Raw genomic sequence first — 14,171 nt, forward strand, 5'->3', positions numbered from 1 at the left:
CCTGCCCTAGTGAGCACGTAAATAATCTATAGTACTGTACAAAGGCATTCAGCCACCCATCATTTCTTTATTTTTTCATTTGAAGGAGCCGGACTTTCTTGTAATTGTTTAAAGTGCTCTCGAGCAATAGTTCTCCAGGTTTTCTGAAGATCTTTCAAAGAATGTTTTGTGGGGGTTTTTTGGCTGCTTTTTCACTTATTTTCAACCCAGTCCTTGTGCTTGACTATTTCCAGAAGATTTTTCTGTTTGTTTGTTAAGTTTCTTAACACTGACCTACAAATCATTCAAGCATTAAAGGCGCCTAACTCAGGATATGAACCAGTGTTGTGTCTATACATAACAGACAACTTGGCAAAAACTAATTGTACCTGCATGCACTTTGATACTAGCATCCTGTCACAAAAACACATAATTTGTTTCCTCTTATAAAAAAAAAAAAATGCTAAAGATAACAGTTTGTCAGGCATAAAAATAATATTTTACCCCAACTAGGTGATTCCCAAAATGCTATAACCCAAAAACCTGGCATAGATTGGCAAAAACATGAGGAAATTAAACAATTTGAGGACCAAAGAACAAGTGGCAGGCCGAAAAAACGATTAATGGCAGATGAAAAGTATCTGATACACAGCGGAACACTGTCAGTCATGGACCAGCCTCCCCAGAGCCCGAACCTCAACATTACTGAAACAGTGGGATCATCTTGACACAAGAGAACAAAATGAAAGGCATCCAAGATCCAAAGAAGAGCTTTGAATGTCTTCAAGGAGCCTGGAGAACTATTCCTAAAGACTACTTTAAGAAATTACAACAAAGCATGGCTAAGAGAGTTCAGACTGTGTTGACAAATAAACTTGATTTCTGCAGACTACTGTAAATAAATCCCTTCTATTTTTTTATTACTACATAATTCTGTAAACAAATTACATACTGCAAAGCTAAATTAAACAAAACAAACAAACAAAACAAACATGTATTGACAGATAAACAATGATAAAAATAAAATTTAAAAAAAGCCTGAGTAATAAACTCTAGTTGGGGGAAAAAAGAAAAAGGGAGGAACCATAAAATAATAGAAATCATATTTGAAAACATAAAAGCTTATAAGCTGCAGATAAGGTTGAACAGGGCTTTCACCGCTGTCAAACATCTACTACCATGATATCTTTTCTAGGAATCTCTGAGTAATACCTTGGAACATTGGCTCACAAGGTCAAAATACAATACAATGATCAGTTATTATCATCCTCAATGTGGTAGAAAGAAAATGTCCCATAATCTCTAGAAAATTGTGTTCTGATAAAAAGGAAAAAAATAAAAAATAAAACACAGATTAAAATGTTTCCCCAACAAACCAATTGATTTAAAATGATTGTTACTAAATAAATAAAAGACAAAAAAAAAAAAAACAATGAAAAAATGCCTGTGCCAAAGTTTAATGACAAACTGAAGTAAACCGGAATGAACTAATGAACCACATAACCTAATCACATGTCTTCTTCCTTGGGGAACACAGATGGATGAGATAGCGATACTGGGTCAAATGAATTTGACCACCATTACTTTTGACCGTTAACAATACTGACTTTCCTAGAGTGTTGTGAACTACATCAAGCTGGCAACAGTCTTTGCGAGATGTGATTAAATACACTCTAACTGGAAGGTAGATGGTGGATTTTAGTATTAATTTGCCTTCGTTATGTGTGGATGAAATGTTGACTTCGTGATTAAAGTCATTCTGAACAGAGGACCTGGTGGTTCACACAGAGGAGAGCCTGAAATGACTTTTTGTGAAAATTTCTCAATAACACACTTAAATGGATTCATACCTCACAACAAGTCAGGAAGACCAATTGCTAGTTCCCAAATTTGGTTCATTTACAAGAAAATGTGGTCTAATGAGAAAATTACATCTTGTTATAGCTGATAAGCTAGAAAACAAAAAAAAGGAAAATGATGTTAAGATGAATGGCTGTGACTGGATTAAATCCATGGTCCCTAACTTCAAGGGTTCATAGTTCAGTTACACTTACATAACTCAGCTTCTCACATCTTTCCCAAGGATGAACTTTCCTGATGTTTCCTGATGTTTCATTAGCATCTGTTCAGTGTAGCTATGCGTTTACTCTCCGTTTAGCTCTGCTGAACATCATCAGCTGTTTATGTTAGTGTTTCCAAAAATGTGTGTTGCCAACAGTGAAGTTAACAAGTCCCTTCGGGTGGTCAAAGTATGCAACGATAACACTCATAACAGAGGTGAAAGGTGTTTCATCAGTCTCTTCTTTACTTTTTACATTTTCATTTATGAGTCATAAATATGCAAGCTTGTTTGCACCACTGGGCCAGGCACAGCTAAGCCATCATTTCAGGTCATATCAGAATTTCGAGTTCTGGTATGAACTGATATGAACAACTACAAATTTTGGAGCAATGCCCCAAAGTTTCATTATCAGTGCTGGAAACAAGCTTCCATATTATAAACACCAATACGCATAGATAACTCCTACCTAATTCTAGCCACTAATATTGGACCCCCAGTATATCGGCTGGGGTCTAACACAGACAGATGCTTTATATAAACTGCATTTACTTTCTAAAACCAACGCTGCACAGAACTTTACGTTTTTTAAAAATATGGGCGAGAAGCTTGCGGGTTTTTTTTAACTTATGGAGAAAACGTGTGTCTTCGCCGTGTAATACAAAGTAATCCCCCACTTCTGAACGGAAAATACATTGAGGATAACTAAAACAGTCACAGCACAAAGGCCCCTCTAGTAGGCTTATTTCGACATGTGATTTGATCAACAGACACGGGATCAAAGACGACTGCTGGCACCGATGTTCAAAATGTGACTTTGTAAATAGCCACTGGACAGAAAACAAGGTTAGCCGGGAAAGCCTGCCAGTCGGCCCCGGCAGACAGACGAACGCTCGCATTCCACCCGATCCAGGATAAAAATAGGCAGCAAACTGGGTGACACACATCTTGCTAGGCTAATGTATTACAGCGACTCAGCACAGGTTTGATAACAGGTCTTGTGGGAGGATGAGGGTAGCGGAGAGTCGAGATTAAATTACGCAAATAAGCACCCGGTCGTTCCTGGACTTCAGCGTTTCGGCTCAAAGCGCCTCTGAAGTTAAATCCACACAACAGCTGGCTAACTTACCGTTAGCCGGATTAGCTCCCTGGCTAGCGTACTGGTATTTCTGTTGAGCAGAGGAAGTCACGCAATTGCAAATCCACGACTCGGACGAGTTACGACTGTTGAACACCTTCATAACACACTTGCAAAAGTTTTCAAGCAACACTTTTAATGTATTCCCCAACAAGAATTGACAACATAAGAGCTAGCCAGGTAGCCACCCCTCCTCCTCATTCCCCTCCCGCTGTGCCTCCGCCTCTCATCCACTCTAGTCCGGGGATCGAGATGTAAACAAGGGCCTCTGGAGAAGCTCGGGAGCAAAGAGGCACATTTACACAACCGCTGCGTGAATTTCCACTGTTTAAAGTCGGTGGGGTTTACCTCTTAGTGCAGAGTCAAGTCAGCCCGCGGTGACAACCAGAGGCGAGTTTGGAGTAAGGAAATCCCAAGAGCGATTTACACGCTTTTGCTTGGCTGGTAGACGGAAGATAGACCGTTACAGGGGTACTTAACAGTGACGTCACGTCCGCGTTTCTCTCGCAGCCTTGCGCTCTCTCTCTCTCTGTAAAGAAAGATGCAGCACTTCTTGTTTTGTCCGGTAGTATTCAAGCACCAAAAATCTGCCTTGTTTTGTTCCAAACATGCATCTGGTTAAATGCATGTTTTGATCAATATAATTTGACCTTCACTATGCAGAGAGATTGATTTATTGATTTCATGCTGAAAAGAGGATTAATTCTAAATTCAAATTTCTCAGGATACTGTAGCCTATGTCCACTGTATACAGTCGATGGTTTACACACATAGAAAATTCTCTCCCGGCATATTGCTCTTATAACGTGACACCTAAATCCCATCCAGGTTATAAAGATTCCATAAGTAACTGTATAGTCTGGGACTGTGTTTCCTTATGCCCGTTCAGTAATCTAAAAAATAGTTACTTTTGGAAACTTCATGTTTAACAAACGCTTACAAGATTAAAGCTCTCACACAGTGCAACATACTTACCTTCGTAATTGAGCCAGGTTGACAGAAAACTGGCAACTGCTCTTGTTATCAACCAGAGTACTTGTGATATTTCTCAGTATTTATTAAAAATCTGATTCATGTATAATGCAAGTTATCATTTGTTGCAGCTAGAAATTGCCTCTGTTAGCTATACAGCACAATCCTGTTTTACATTAATGCACGATCAATAATAATCGAATTAAATATTTTCCCACACGGAGAACTTTTTTTTTTATTATTAGTGGTACTCTGGCGATGATATACGGGTTGCTTTTATCTATGTAACTGTAAGAAGGCTTTTACTTGCACCCGAGTACTTTAGGATTCGAATACTTCCTCCACTGCTGTTAGCAAATGGGTTTTCAATTGAGCATCGTTGTGTTAAACGTGTTTCTAGTTTTACGCCCTTCTACAACCCCTACTGGCCGTGCAGCGGCAGTGTAGGAGTGTGTGTGTGTGTGTGTGTGTGTGTATATATATATATATGTATGTGCATATGCATGCTATTTATCCTGATCCTCGAATGTCACTTTATGAAATTTGATCGTTTCATGCCAGTAACTGATAGTCTTTGGTATCAAATGCATCCTGGCATCATAAAGCTGCATTTCTAAATTGCTCCTGCTTTTGTTTCCATTCCTCCTAAAGCTGTAACTGCAGGCAGTCTAATGCAGCTCTTCAGCTAGACTGAAACATTAGACTTACAGTTCTTCTGCTATGAAAGTATAGGAGTGATGGCTTGATAAACTATGCATTATCCTCTGCTGTGCTTCTCAGCAGTGCCTGAGAGAAGTCGAGGGCTAAGCCCCAGAGGGAAATGGTATGGTAATAGGGTGGAATTGCTGAGGAGGAAGATGGATCTTCTAATGGAGCTGATGTTCAGTCAGCTGTTACTGCTGCAACATGACACATTTTACCTCTGCAGTTTACACTGATGTTGTCTATACTTTTAAGGAATGCCTTACAGTCTACCTAAAAACAATCATTACCTTTTCATAAGAAAATTAGAAAAATCCAAATTTGAGAGAAAAGCAAGCCAAAGTCAGGCCCTCTTCTGGCAGTCCTTTTGTAGGTAAACACAGGCAGTTCACAGTGATCAAGACTCTGTGCCTAAATACAATTGAACCTTCAAGAACATAATTAATATGGCATTAGTAACACCTTTGTTTACTCACCATTTCAAGGTGGTTAATGGGGCAATCTTGATGATCTTTAAAAGTGTCCAATTAATAAGTATAGATAGCATAATCTATAAGAAATCTACAGCATTTTTTTTATTTCAATATATTTAAACATTTATTACAAAAATAAATTTCATACAAGAACAATTGGCAACTTTTAAATGGTTTGAAGACATGTAGTATGGAAAATCTTCCAACAATTACAAAACAATGTTTTTTTCATCAATTTGTCATTGTTATGTTATTATCTCACAATTTACAGTCAGGCATCTCAAAATCTCTATTTACCAACTCAAATTTAGAAGAAAATATGATCCTAAAATTTGAACTTGAAATTTTGACTTATGGATGGTATTTTCTTTCTGTCTTTTTTTCAGTGTCAGAAACAATAATATACAGCCAAAAGTTATAAAATGGTGCCTAATATGTAAAAGAAATGAGTGTAAAAGAAATACTGAATGCAAACAATGACAAAGAGAAGAGGAGATATAAGCAAACCTCCTGCTAAACAGGCAAAGAGGACACGAAGCACTAAAGATAAATCAAAAATGAAAGAACAGTTTTAGTGATTTTCAAGTTATACACTTATTAAAAACTGTCATATAGTCTGCATATACTTTGTTAGATGAGGAGTCTATACCCATAGATCAACTTAAATGTGCACAGTGGTTGGTTCCTTACAATGGCTCTGTCAGATCTTTACCCAACATGAGTATTAAAAAAAATCAGCTGACAAAAGTAAATAAGCGGAATGACTTTCTTTGTAAAAAAACCCCAAAACATTTAGATTGAGCCAGTAACAGAAGCTGTGCTCTTATTTGGTCAGACCTGCAGGTTGGGGAAAAAACTGCTAACATGAATGTGATAAAACAGCAGCAGCTGACAGGAACACAGATGCTGTGTGCTTATTTTTACCATTCATTATAATTTGTAGTGTTAGCACAGGAGGTATTGTGTTTAATTGCCACGCAAGTTATCCATTCATGTCAGCATAAGCTCTAAATGCCAACATTAACGTGCCCAGCAGGTTCAAACCTGTCTGTACTGGTCAAAGTTTGAAGCACTGAATATTTAAACCTGATATCAGTGCCCAATACTCACCTAATACACATGAAGATGTAAGGACACTTCCACAGTCTCCATGACAACCTATACTGTTGCTGTACATATGCATGTTTTTTTTCCCCTCTTACTGTCATTTTGTATGTCCATGAAGTTCTCAAATAAAAATCTTACAATACAGTGTACACCAAAATGGAGCTATGAACAGTGAGGCTTTATGTCGTCACCTTCTCCTCGCTTCCCGTATTTCCTTTCCTTTCCTTCCAGCGTTACTTCCAAAGGCTCCAGGGTATTTCAGTGACCCATGCAGCATCCTGCTTTGAAGTGATGTGAACATCTTCCAAACTAAATCTTGCAAGAAGTCAGTGAAAGTGCTTCTTTAACAGCATAATGGAATCAATCTTTGCTTTACAAAAACCTGAAGGTGGTCTCCAACATCACACTTTCTCAAAGGGGAATAAATGTTGCTCTTGACCCTTCTTCTCTCGTTTTGTTACTTTCTTCTTCTTCAGTCCGCTGGCATTTCCACCATCCTCCTCTGCTTGTCTGTTCTGAGGCCAGGACATTGCTAGAGTCTCGGATGCCGTCTTAGCTCCCGGACTTTCACCCTCAGCAGCCTCCTCATCTGAGGAAAACCCTTCGGCGTCACCTCCATGAGCAAGGCTCCCCAATCCCTGGTTCTTCTTGTTGTAACGCTTTTTAAGCCTTTCTCTGATCAGGAGTCCTTTGACCAGCAGAGTCCAGTTGGAGATGGCCCTCTTCTCTTTTTTCTAGATGTTGCAAGAAAAGAAAAAAAATTAAGCCTGTCACGTACAGGTTTCTACTTGAAAGTAGCAGCTGATACTTTGTGTTAAAGTTCTCATCTAAACTACATAATCTGGTAATCTTACAGGGTTGTAATCAATAATTGTCAAATTAGTGACATGAAAGAAAACACACCTCTTTCTCCTTCTGTTTCTGAAGCTCTTGTTCTTCCACCCATGCAGCTCTGAGGACCTCCTCGTGCTCCTCACACGCAATATAGCCGTCAGTGCTGAAACACACACAGGTGAGCAAATATCCCCTTAGCTTTGACATGTTTGTAACAAGTGCATTTATTTCATTTCTTTCTTTAGGAGTAAAAACATCCTGATTTTGATCTTTTTATTTTAAACACTGGAATGATTCCATGCAAATGCTCACAGAGAGGGATTTTACCCAAAGCCGAACTAATGAGATGAAAATAAGCTCGCTGGAAACAATACAGATAAATCTGGAAAGCAACTAATTAATCTTTCAAAAAAAACAACAAAAACAAAAAAACCCCACAGTTGTGATTGAAATTTGAAGATACTGTTATCAGTATCTGCCTTCACAACTAAAACTGAGTGAGTGTAAGTAGAAAACAAACACAAACTGATATTTAGGAAAATATCACGATTTAATGAGTCTGTCTAGGAATCGATAATAATGTGCACGGGTCAAAAAATGCATGATTTTGTTTGAAAGTCCCTCAATATTGTGAAATTCTAAAGCTCGGTGCAGTTGTTCATCCTGAGATTCTCCCGTATGACCGTATCCATCAGCTTAATTGTGTTTACACCCCACCGAAGGCTCCTCAGAGTCATCTTACACAGCATGCGAGTATCCTCCATGGAAGTCGAAACCTGTGACTGCAGGCGCTGCGTCAATGTTCAGTTTCCTGGCCACGCGGTGCAGGTTGGGCAACCTGATATGAACACAGCCCACCGGCAACATACAGGGTTTAAACAGGTAGACATTACCGTAGTCATTACGTGGGACCTGAGGAAAACATACAAAAACACAATGACACTGACACTTTATCCTGTTGGTTCTTATGTTGCTCATAAAACTTTGTTTCGCTTAATCTTCTGAATGTGATGCTCAATCCCACACACACACATATACATACCTTCCCATCCACGGCTATCGGCGGCTGGTACTCTTCAGTTTGCCATTCTCCAAACAGAGCCAGGTCATTCTCATCCTTCAGCTCAGACGTCATCCTGGCCTTACGGGAACGATTAGAGAAGCCCTTCACCATCTAAAAAGGAAAAGACGTGTTTATATTGTGAGTTCATAAAGTCACCAAAGTATTTCATGTTTCCACATTATCTGTGTGTCTATTCAGTATGCAGCAGCCTCAGTCTGTTATGATTCCCCCTTCCTGTCACCTTGACGATGCCGTTGATACAATTGATCCAATTAATCCAATTAATCCAATTAAGCCGAACTAGGATTTAATAGCATCAGTGCTACAAGAAGAATTCAATACATCTGCACTCAGCAGAACATCAATAACAGGAAAGGAAAGGTTTGCAAGATTTTACACCTTATATAATTTCATAATTACATCAGTCATTCTTCAAGACAAATATATCTCTAGCAATAACAGTTTATTCATGGGGTCAGGTTTAAGATCTGGGAGCAATATTGGTAGCATTCCATCAATTCCATATTATTAGTCCTTGTCCATGTATGCTTTATTCCTGTTGCCCACTTCTCATCAGTATGTCCTGGTTCCTAAATGCCTGATGTGGACCTTGTTAAGCTGGGCAATGTCTGAGCCGGTATGGCTTTGGCTCTATATCTCTCGCTCATGTTCTGAAGTAGGCTTGGGCGGGCCTAGCTAGGGGCCCTTACTGCATGCATGCCCTTATCGAGATTTGAACCTCTGGCTTATTGTCAGACCCACAATCTGTAATAAACCACGGAGCATCGGCTAATAGATAACGAAGATGGCCCCTGAGATGAGCTGCTACAAGAACACCTCAGGCAGCTGAAGACAGACGGTGATGAGGAAAAGGAAGAGTAACGAGCACGGCCCATCGACAGATGGGAGGCACATCCAAGTGATTGGGACAGTGTACTGGAACATCTGTACCACATACACAACCAAAGGTGTGTGAGAATAACAGGGATAAAGTCCAGTGGGGGTTTGAGTTCCAGATTGACAAGCAGCTAGTGGTAAACCAACCTGACATAGTGGTGATTGACAAGAAGCAGAAGACCACAGTTGTGACAGATGTGGCAATCCCAGCAAGCAGGAACATCAAGAAGAAGGGGCATGGGAAAACACAGAAGTACCAGGAGCTGAAAGAACAGCTGGAGCAGATGTGGAAGGTAAAGTCCAAAGTGGTTCAAGTGGTAGCAGTACTCAGTGCAGGCTTGATCACAGGGCTGGTTCATTTAGAAAAACTGTGTTTTCATTACCAGGATAAACTCTCCTCCTCAGTCATGAAACATGCTAATGAACACCGCTCAGCTACAACTGCCTTCAGGTCAGAGTGTGACTGAGTTAAAAACAAACTGATGTAACAGAGAAACTAACCACAAAATGTCTCCTTTTGAGGAAGGGAAGAGAAGCAAACAAAAAAGAGCTTGCCTTGTATGGCTCCTCCCCTAACCGGACAGTCCTTGCTTCTTTCAGCCACGTGTCTCTGGAGTGCAGGGTGTGCACACAGTCCCTAGAGATGGATAAAGATTTAAACAGGACATGAATGACGACAGTCCTTTTTTTCCCTCTCACACTGAAATCCCAGTTTTCCCTTGCTTTTTGGTTTAGCGATAAGACATAACTAACTAGGTTAACACAGACTGCACAGTATAAAAAGCATTACGTGCGATGGATTTCGAGGTATACTTGAACTAAAATGCATCTGTGATGAAAGTTTAACTAGTTACCGAGAGTATACTGGCTCCCCTCTGCAGTATCCCAGCACAGTGGCTGTAGGAGGATAGATGGCCTCATATTTCAGCAGGTGTCTCTTTAAGGCATACAGCGGGTGGTTCTTATACTCCGCTACAGACACTGGCAGGGGTTTGTTCAGAAGAGTTTTCTGGAGCTGGGAGAGCAGAGCAAAGAAAGAAATTGAAGTAGGTCAAGACATTGTTTCCTTTCATGCCATTCTTGCATTGTTAACGATGGGAGTAGCTGATGGGCCACAGCAATTTCTTGACTAGGAGGAAAGAATTCAATGTTAAAAATAGAGTAAAATCCCGTGTACATTGAACATTTCCTGCTAATCCATATTATGCATACAGGACATGTGATGTGGCCACTGGTTTTGGTAAGAAGAATTGTGCAGAACAGTAAAAAAAAAATAATAATAATCGGAAAAAAAAATCGGAGTCACCTCCTTGTCTTCCTTTATGTCTTTCTCGTCCTCGGGTCCCAAGAATGGCTCAAGCGTTTCCTCCCACCAGTCATCATCCACCCGCCTCTTCCTGGATGATGTCATCCAAGTCGGGTCATACTTCTTTCCCAGGTCTTTCACAAACCCGTCCCCGTCCACAGACACCACATATATCACCGGTGTGGTTGCATTCCGGTAGCAGAGTTGAGGAACTCCAACACCGTGATCCACATCTACGCAAACCCAGGAAGCTGTTTTCTCCAGATACACCTCTAACCACTCGTCTGCACCTGGGCCTTCTCTCTTTGCCCCACTCCTCCTTTTTGTTCCATTGCTCGTTGTTCCTTCTCCTCCTTCTTCCTCTTCTTCTTCCAAGTCTCCATCCTCCTCATCTTTTACCTGTTTTTTACCTCCACTGCTTCTTCTCTTTGGAGCTGCAGTATTTCTGCTGTGTGTGCCCTTGGCCTTCCCTTTCCCTTTATTCCCCTTTTTAGATTTAACCCCACTCTCTGAATCCTCACTGTCATCCTCACTGGTGGCTTGAAACTCATCTTCGTCACTAAGCCCTCCATCCTCCTCCCCTTCGCTGTTGCTCTCTTCCTTGTAGCTGACCTTTGAGGCAACACTGCGGCGTTTTGAGTTCTTTGGTCTCTGCCCCCCTGATACTACAACTTTCTTCTCTTCCTCCTCATCCTTTTCTTTCTTCTTTGCTTTCTTTCCTCCTACATCTCCTTTGATCGTTCTCCCTCCTGCTGGTCTCTTGGTGCCAGGAGAAATCTTTGGCTCAGGGGAGTTTGTCTTGGATGATTCCTTGCTTGTGTTGCTCTTTTCTGGGGCACCAGCAGATGTTCTAGCCCCTTTGGCCTGCAAAAATGAGATATTTCCAACAGCATGTTTGTAAGAACAGAACAACCTTAAAATCAAATGGCAGACACCACTGCATATGCAATACTGCAATGAGTTGAAAAACTGTATATAGAGGCATATGTAAGTGTGATAAAATTGGTGGCTGTATCCTTTTATTAAGAACCTGACACCACAGCTTAGGCTGTACCTTTTGTATTTTCACTTATATTACAGTTTATTCATTTTTTACAGGTTGAAGTATTAGGTAAAGTGCAAAGGTATTTGCTCGTCTGCCTTCACATGGGCATTACTTCACATGGGCATTACATTACATTACTTGAGTAAAATCCCATATGATGTTTTTTCCACTCTTTCCAGCTACAACAGCTTCAACTCTTCTGGGAAGGTTTTCCACAAGGTTTAGGAGTGTTTATGGATATTTTTGACCATTTTTTCAGAAGTACATCTGTGAGGTCAGACACTGATGTTGGACGAGAACGCCTGGCTCATAATCTTCGCTCTTACTCATCTCAAAGGTTTTCTTTTGGGTTGAGGTCAGGACTCGGTGCAGGCCAGTTCCTCCACACCAAACTTGCTCATCCATGTCTTTGCTGACCTTGCTTTGCACTTATGCATTTCCATTGTTCTAGAGTCCAGTGGTGGCGTGCTTTACACCACTGCACCCGACACTTTGCATTGTACTTGGTGATATTAAGGCTTGTATGAAACCGCTTGGCTGTGGAAACTCCTTCACTGAAGCTCTCTACACAGTGTTCTTGAGCTAATCTGAAGGCCACATGAAGTTTGGAGATGTGTAGTGACTGCAACCACCGACCCAGCTCTGTGATTTTATGAGGCTTACCACTTCACACGCGAGTTCATAGCTGGGATTAACAATCGCCTGTGGAATATTTAGTAGCAAGTACATTTCATGACTGGACTTGTTGCACAGTTGGCATCATATCACAGCACCACACTGGAATTCACTGAGCTCCTGAGAGCGACCCATTCTTCCACAAATGTTTATACAAGCAGTCTGCATGCCTAGGTGCTTGATTTTATACACCTGTGGCCATGGGAGAGACTGGAACACCTGAATTCAATGATTTGGATGTGTGAGTGAATATTTTTGGCAAAATGGTTTATTTTTTAATAGAAGGCTTTAAAAAATGTGTTCTATACATTAAACTGCAGCAGTTATCCAAACGTGACTGTTGTAATTATACCGCAGTGTCTTCTTAAAGGAAAAACAACAAACTGTCAGTACCTTGGCTGATGGGGCTTTGAAAGGAATCGGCTGCAAAGAAAGGACCAATCGGCAGAAAAGCTGCAGAGAGCGTAGGACCAAGAGAAACAGCTGCAGAAAACACAGGTGCATAATTATTTATTTTTCATTTGTACGTCAAACTAGGGGCACTGTTTTATAGAAAATGGACCGGTTTCATGTCAAACTACTAACGTGAGTCATCTCCTCGTGGTTTCTGGCTGAGAGGCTTGCCAGTCGCCTCTCGAGGAGCCTCTGGGGGTCCGGACCCTCTTCACAGGGAAGACTGGAGTTGAGGGTAAATGTTGCTCTAAACCTGGGAAAGAAGAGAGCCGGATGGATGGAAATGGAATCATAAGATATGGCGATAATTATAGAAGGCTACCAGTGACTGATGGCTTCTGAATAGTAGCTCTATTGTCCCTATTGTACAAATTTCTTAGTTTTACACATTCTAGCATTAAAATAGTTTCAGGAACTTCACATTTATAAGTACATACCATTTAAGCAGCCCAGAGAGGTAGTTTTGGTCGATGCGCTTAGCTGCCATGGTGAAGTGGGCAGGCAGCAGCGACAGAGTGACGGCCAGCAGGTCTGGTTCACTGCACAACCTGTTGCGGAACATGGCGCTGGCAATCAGGCACATGAGGTGGACCTAAGAGACCAATCAAAGGTTCGGAATGTCAGGGATGAGCTAGAGAAGCACCATGAAAGGAAAGGTAGAACTAAACAGCGTGTTTTCACCTTGTGGGTGTCTATCAGCAGGTCCTTCTTATATCGGTTCACCATTCGCCTCAGATACGTCTCAAGTTCCGCCTGCTTTTTTTGCCTGGCCAATCAGAAATCATGATTATTGGGTTAAAACAAATATACCATTAACTGCACACCCATAGATAACGCATTTTCCACAAACTAATCACATAAACACACAATTACAGGTCCCTCTCCTGACACCTGTGGAGAAAATTCATACTAATGTACATTTGAATGAAACTCCATGACCCAAAAATGTTTTCCTGAATATAATGAGAGGATCGGGAGTTTGGAGACATCAGCTAACAATGTCTGGAGCTACATTCAGATTGTTTTGATATAAACAAAATCTAATTAAACTCAGAGCATGAACACAATGAAACTTTATTTAAATTATGCTAGTGATTCCTGAGTTTTAATAATGAGGTTGATTTGTTTTGATTGACTTTTGGATGTCTTCCTGTGTTCATTTCATTTTACAGATTAACACCTCAACTGTTTAAGAAATAATATCACAAAAAAGTCTGTTTTGCAACTCTTTTTTTAAAGAGCTATTTTATTTTCAAAAGTTTAGAATTTTATGTTGAGCATGTGCATATTCTATATTCACTTACCTCTTTCTGACTTCTGGGGTCTCGATCTCAATCTCCACAGGCTCAGAGGGCAGGACGGGTTCTAGAGGCTCGAGTGGACCCAGCGGCTCAGCTAGCTCTGATTAACACACACACACACACACACACACACACACACACACACACACACACACACACACACACAC

The 14,171-nt window shown here is 40.7% G+C and overlaps 2 protein-coding genes across 3 annotated transcripts in view; both read right to left on the bottom strand.

Annotated features, from left to right (window-relative positions):
- arih2 (ariadne homolog 2 (Drosophila)) overlaps window positions 1–3,680 on the bottom strand; it is a 16,833-nt gene extending 13,153 nt beyond the window's left edge. The window contains exon 1 of the mRNA XM_005730704.2: window positions 3,525–3,680. The gene's annotated coding sequence lies outside the window, so the exon portion shown is untranslated. The remainder of the gene's footprint in view (window positions 1–3,524) is intronic.
- Window positions 3,681–5,486: 1,806 nt separating this feature from the next.
- xpc (xeroderma pigmentosum, complementation group C) overlaps window positions 5,487–14,171 on the bottom strand; it is a 10,581-nt gene continuing 1,896 nt past the window's right edge. Inside the window, exons 3-14 of one of the 2 annotated variants that reach the window (XM_013910255.1) lie at window positions 14,008–14,104; window positions 13,385–13,469; window positions 13,141–13,295; window positions 12,836–12,956; window positions 12,644–12,733; window positions 10,531–11,394; window positions 10,079–10,239; window positions 9,780–9,861; window positions 8,307–8,438; window positions 8,007–8,176; window positions 7,334–7,427; window positions 5,487–7,164 (exon numbers count right to left, since the gene is read on the bottom strand). In XM_013910255.1, coding sequence (XP_013765709.1) covers window positions 6,832–7,164; window positions 7,334–7,427; window positions 8,007–8,176; window positions 8,307–8,438; window positions 9,780–9,861; window positions 10,079–10,239; window positions 10,531–11,394; window positions 12,644–12,733; window positions 12,836–12,956; window positions 13,141–13,295; window positions 13,385–13,469; window positions 14,008–14,104 — 2,384 coding nt within the window. In that variant the 3' untranslated portion in view covers window positions 5,487–6,831. The remainder of the gene's footprint in view (window positions 7,165–7,333; window positions 7,428–8,006; window positions 8,177–8,306; window positions 8,439–9,779; window positions 9,862–10,078; window positions 10,240–10,530; window positions 11,395–12,643; window positions 12,734–12,835; window positions 12,957–13,140; window positions 13,296–13,384; window positions 13,470–14,007; window positions 14,105–14,171) is intronic. The other variant, XM_013910256.1, reaches the window with a different exon arrangement.

The sequence above is a fragment of the Pundamilia nyererei genome, unplaced genomic scaffold, assembly GCF_000239375.1.
Source record: "Pundamilia nyererei isolate P.nyererei 1_Seehausen unplaced genomic scaffold, PunNye1.0 scaffold00039, whole genome shotgun sequence".
In the NCBI taxonomy this organism is placed as follows: Eukaryota; Metazoa; Chordata; class Actinopteri; order Cichliformes; family Cichlidae; genus Pundamilia; species Pundamilia nyererei.